At 60.4% G+C, this 5680-nt stretch overlaps 1 protein-coding gene across 1 annotated transcript in view; it reads left to right on the top strand.

Moving 5' to 3' along the window:
• DOCK8 (dedicator of cytokinesis 8) overlaps positions 1–5680 on the top strand; it is a 115069-nt gene that overhangs the window by 83556 nt on the left and 25833 nt on the right. The window contains exons 29-32 of the mRNA XM_045289365.1: positions 2638–2820; positions 3168–3300; positions 4307–4394; positions 5420–5516. Of these exons, the coding sequence (XP_045145300.1) occupies positions 2638–2820; positions 3168–3300; positions 4307–4394; positions 5420–5516 (501 nt within the window). The remainder of the gene's footprint in view (positions 1–2637; positions 2821–3167; positions 3301–4306; positions 4395–5419; positions 5517–5680) is intronic.

The raw sequence follows: 5680 nt of genomic DNA on the forward strand, positions 1-5680 counted from the left end.
GTTTGTCTTCAGTGATTGTGTCAGTAAAGCGGGCACCCACTGATATGATTTTCAGTTCTCTGATGTCTGCTTGGCTGCTTCTTAAGTGTCTCTCTGAGTCTGTGTATCTTAAGAGTTGCAGACAGCCTCCTCTTTCTCCCTCGGGGCGGCTGACCATTTTGAACCACTGGCCTTCTGGTTAGCAGTCCAGTGTTGAACCCGCGCCTTCTCTTCCCTGCAGCTCTCAGCAGGGCCTTGACCCTGGCATGCCCCAGGAGGGCTAGGGAGCAGAGAGGAAGGAAGGAGAAGGAGTTTCCCCAGTTTGAGTCCTGGTGGCACAGTGGTTATGCATTGGAATGCGATCTGCAAAGTCAGCAGTTCAAACCCCCCAGCCACTCTCTGGAAGAAACACAAGGCTTTCTAGATTCCTGAAGTGTTACAGCTTTGGGAACCCACAGGGCATTCGACCCTGTCTTCTGGGGTTGCTGTGAGTGAGTGTGAAATTGATCTGGCCAAAAGCCAGAGACACTGCCATCGGGCCAGTCCATCCTGCCTCCCTGCAACCCTGAGAAAGGTCCCCAGGACGGGAAATCTTCAGGGGAGCCTTGAACCGCTATCCTTGGGGTTAGTAGTCTAATGCCTAGCCCCCAGTGCCCCCAGGACAGCTTTGTATAGTGAAGAGGTTGGAGGAACACAGAAGCTTGGCCCTTGGCTAATCTTCACGTGCTTGGTTGCAGCCTGTCCCGCCCCTTGGCTGATGCCCACTCCTCTGCCCTCCACCCAGCCCTGCCTTTGGAGATCGGAATTTACTAAGGCTGGCTTCCCACAGGAGAGGGGGGTCAGGGGGATGTTTGGCTGCTTTGGGTGAAAGAAAAGGCCTCTTGGGTCTTGGGATTTCTTTAAAAGTAGCTGTTTGGCTGTTGGATAAGAAGAATCACCCCCACCCTCCCACCTACACACACACCATCAAAACTGGATCTGTGTTCTCCGTTAACTGCCTCGCTGGGAGAAGCCACGGGCCCAGAGTCCACCTGCCAGAGAGGACTCCCAGCCAGGTTACAGCCTGTTCACAGACGCGGAGAAGCTCTGGTTGGAGCAGCTACGGCAGTGACCCCCATCCCAGGCCAGCAGGGCCGGCCTCACATGCTCACAGTCAGTGGCCAGCACATTCCGAGCAGTGTTAGTGGCCGCGTGACTGTAGGTGTGGATCCCAGGAGTGACTGGCCTCAAGACGGGCCCAGCCAGCGGCTGAGAGCAACCAGGCTCCCCGAGTTCTGGACCTGATTAATGGGCCCAGCAGATCATGACCTTCATGCTTGGTCAGACTGAGAGGCTACCGGGAGCCAGGTGGGAGCATGCATGGTGTCAGCCAGCCCAGCCCTGGCCTTTACACCCATCCCTCTGCGGTCCAGCCTGGAAGAGAAACGCCGGCAGCATTTGCCATCATTGACATGGGGTGCCTGGGCAAGACCAGGCGGAAGCCAGCAGACCCTACTGCCTGCCATGTGCTGAATTCTGTCCCGCTCTCCCCCCAAATAAGGAAGGCCAAAGAAGAACCGGGTTGAATCATGGTGCTGGTGAAGAATAATCAAATGCCCCCAAAGAACCAACCAGTCTGTCTTAGGGGCAGGACAGCCAGGACGCTCCTTAGAGGCACGGGTGGTGAGACTGTCTCATGTACCTGGGACACGTCGTCAGGGAAGACCAGTTCCTGGAGAAGGACACCGTGCTGGGTAAAGCGGCGGGGCAGCCAGACGGACGGACACAGGGGCTGCGACAAGGGGCCAAACATCAGAACAGTCGCGAGGAGGGCAGCCGGGCCAGGCGATGTTTTGTTCTCTGTACATCGGGTCGCTCTGAGTTGGGGCCGAATCAATGGAACCCCGAACCCCAACCATACAGGCATGAGTCTGTCTCCAAAGAGGGACGGCCAGAACGCTCCGTAGAGGCAAGGGTGGCCTTGGCCTCACACCCTTAGAATGTGTCATCAGGAGAGGCCGGCTCTGGAGAAGGACACCTGCGTGGTCAAAAGGCCCAGGGTCGCCCAGAAAGAACGAAAGAAAGGCGGCCCCTCCACGAGATGGGTGGACACAGCGGCTGCAACCGTGGACGGCAGCCCAAGAGCGACCGGGCGCTGCTTCCTGCCTTGACTCCAGCAGCGGCCCCTTGGTGTCCGTCTGTGCAAGTTCTACAGAGCACAGGGTGGGCTCCGGAACCCCCGCCCCTCAGTGTTGTCGGTGACGGGCAGTGCGCCACGCAGTCCAGTGCCCTGGTGTAGTTGGTAGAGCTTCCCTAGGCAAGAGAAACTGATCGGCCCCCTGGGGCGCTTCTAGCCTGTCCAGAAGACACAACCAGACCGATCCGATGCTTCTGCGTCACGCTGGGCTGTTTGGGGTTACAGTTTCCCTGTTACTATCACACACGTCTTATGGGGGTTTCTCTGTCCTGCTCAGGGCTGTTTGGATCAGGCCCCCACCCTGGAGATGGTGATACCATTGTCCAGCTCCAAGCAAAGAACAACAGAGGGGGGGGGCTTCCTGAGGCAGGGGTGGGGACGAGGGGTTTCTGGGCGGGTCCCCTTCCCCAGAGCCGCTTCCCCCTCTCCCCCTGCCCGCTCTGATGCCCCTGGTCACGTCTCCTCACGGTGCCCCTTGCCAGCCCTACAAGCAGTGCAGCGTGCTGAGTGCCGACACCACCCGCAGCCTCATGCTCTGCTTCCTGTGGATCCTGAAGACGGCCGAGCAGAGCCTGGTGCGCAGGTGGGTGGCCGACCTGCCCTCGCTGCAGCTCACCAGGATCCTGGACCTGCTCTTCCTCTGCGTCTCCTGCTTTGAGTACAAGGTAGGCGGGGGCGGGGGGCCATCAGACGCGTCCTGTGACTGCCCTCTGTCTGGGCCACGAGCATTGCTCCTGTTCTTCGTTCCATGCCCAAAGCCGTGGCCCATTTGCAGCCTGGATGTGCCCGCTGCACGGGCCAGGGTGCTCAGCCGCCCGGGCCACTTCTGGGGTTGGCCCTCCGAGTGCTCCAGCGTCTGAGGGTTGCTTTAACAAGGTCCTTCCTTTGGACAACACAGAGCCACATCACCAGAGCGGACTTGGCCCCGAGGACTCCCCCAAAGCAGGTCTCTGGAGGGCATGGAGCCCCGATTACTCACCCCCAGTAAGCTGCCCCTCTCTGTCCTGTCCAGGGGAAGCAGAGCTCAGACAAGGTCAGCACCCAGGTCCTGCAGAAGTCCAGGGATGCCAAGGCTCGGCTAGAGGAGGCGCTGCTGCGGGGGGAAGGGGCTCGAGGGGAGATGATGCGGCGGTGCCGGACTCCAGGTGTGTATGTGTGAGGGGTGAGGGTAGCTTGCGGGGAGGGGGCTTGTTCCAGCTGTGTCTGGGGGATTCCAGGAAAAGGGTAGGGAATCCAGGTCTGGGGGACAGGACTCCAGGTGTATGGGGAAGAATGGGGCTCCAAGTGGAGGGGGGGGTCCAGTTGGGAGACAGGGCTCTGGTGTGTGGTGGGGAGGGCACCAACCATTGTGGGTGCAGGTAGGGCCAACCCTTGGTAGATGGCCCCCAGCCCCCAGCATGAGTCAACAGAGTCAGTTCTTGAGACGTTTGGAGATATCAGTGAATCCCCCGCAAGCAGGCTGCTGGCCTGGGAAGGCCCAGGTGATGTCTCATAGCTGATGGAGAGCGGGCGGCGTGTGGCCAGGTGGCATGTGGCCATCGGGCTGCAGCCTCGCTCAGCTGAACTAGCTAGTCCCTGGGGGGCACACATGGTGACAGCCTCAGCTGACCATCTAAAGGCTGCAGGCTCAAGGCAGCCCAGAAGCCCCTCGGAAGAAAAACCTGTCTGTCCCCAAAGCCCAGCTCCCGAGAACCCAGCTCCACTCTGACTCCTGGGGCCACGGTGGGCATCCCAGGATGGCACAGGACACGGGAGGTGGACTCTAGTGGTTTCCAGCCATGGCCAGGTCATTTGGAGAGCATCATTAGAACAGAAGCCAGCCCCTCACATCACCTTAGGGTGCCCCGCCCCACCAGGAGTGATTTGAGAAAGGGTACCCCACTTGACCCCCACTGTTGCCAACAGAGAAGCGAGGAGCTTGCCCAGCAGCTCCCTCAGTTCCTGGCAAGTGGGCTGCCCGCTGGGGAAGGCCAGGCAGGGGATCATATCCTCCGTGAGGGTCCCCCACCACCACCCACCCCCGCATCCAGCACTGCCTGTCCCCCGCCTCCATCAGGGTGGTGGCCCCTCTGGTGGTCTGGACAGGCGCCTAGCTCATCAGTTCCCTCTCCTGCTGCCCCTCCCTCCTCTACCCCTCCCGCCCCCTCCCAGGGAACGACCGGTTCCCAGGCCTCAGTGAGAACCTGCGCTGGAGGAAGGAGCAGACCCACTGGCGGCAGGCAAACGAGAAACCAGATAAGTACGTCTGCCCTTGGCCCAGCCCAGCTGTGAGTCCCAGGCTACTGGCCTGCACAGGAGGCAGCCTCTCTCCAAGGGTGGGGGGACACATATCTGTGCCCGGCCTGTTCCTTTGGGGCCCCAAGAGCCAAAAAAAGCAGGAAGAACCCATGTGGCCAGCACACTGACCAAACGCAGCCAGAAAGCACAGCCAGCCTCACGTCTGGGTCTCCAACCCAGGAATTCATAGGCAGTCACCGCTCACTTCACACCACTCACGTCACGCCGGAAGGATGAAGAGGGGATCGTGGGACCCCCTCGGGCAGCAGGGTGCCCCCAAACATGAAAGCATCTCCCACACGGTAGTGCCTCCCGAGCATCCAGATGGCTATGTGACGAGAGGAGTCTGGTCCCCAACTTTGGGGCAGAGGCGTGACCTGCATCCCTATGGCAGATCCCAGGGACATCCATTCCTCACACCTGCCCGTTGCCTGGTAACTGTGACACTGAGCGGCCAGGGTGTCCTCAAGGGCTCAGGTGGCATGAAGGTCAAGGCCTTGCTCAGCTGCTCACTGACAGGCTCTGGGTTCAGGTCCACCCAGAGGTGCCGCGGAAGAAAGGCCTGGTGATCTGCAGCCACGAGGCTGACACACAGAAACCATGAAGGTTTTCCCGTCTGTCTTGCCGGGAGCCACGGGTCCACGTTGACAACGCAGCAGGCCATGGGTAGTGACCGGTGGTGTCCTGCAGGATGGCAGGGCCCCAGACAGTGGGGAGGCCACGGGCTGAGCCACCCCAGAGCCACCCCAATCAACTCCCCTGCTAGTTCCATCATCACCTTCTTTGTGAGTCACGGCAGGGAGGCGGTGGCCCAGAGACTTTTCCTGGAGCCCCGTTCCAGCCGGACACACCAATCTCGAAGTCACATGCGTTACCTGTGGCCGGCTGCCTCGCTGGTTCACGGTCCAGGCTTGTGCCTCAGTGGGCACAGTCAGGGCAGGTCCACGGTGGCCACGTGGCCCACTTTGACCTCCAGTCGTGTCGTAGGACGAAGGCAGAGTTGGACCAAGAGGCCTTGGTGAGCGGCAACCTGGCTACAGAAGCGAGTCTGATCATCCTGGACATGCAGGAGAACATTATCCAGGTGAGGACGAGGCACACCTGCCCGCTGTGTGTGCAGGAGCTTCCGAGGGAAGCAGGGAGCCCGATCCCCAGACGCCTTTGCTGGTGGCAGTGATGTCATTGAGGGTCTGTGTTGATGGTGATGCCCCCTCACACAGCCCAGAGACGCTGGGCATGTTGATGCCC

This window comes from Echinops telfairi, unplaced genomic scaffold, assembly GCF_000313985.2.
Source record: "Echinops telfairi isolate 266 unplaced genomic scaffold, ASM31398v2 ScPeMD7_25;HRSCAF=90, whole genome shotgun sequence".
NCBI lineage: Eukaryota > Metazoa > Chordata > Mammalia > Afrosoricida > Tenrecidae > Echinops > Echinops telfairi.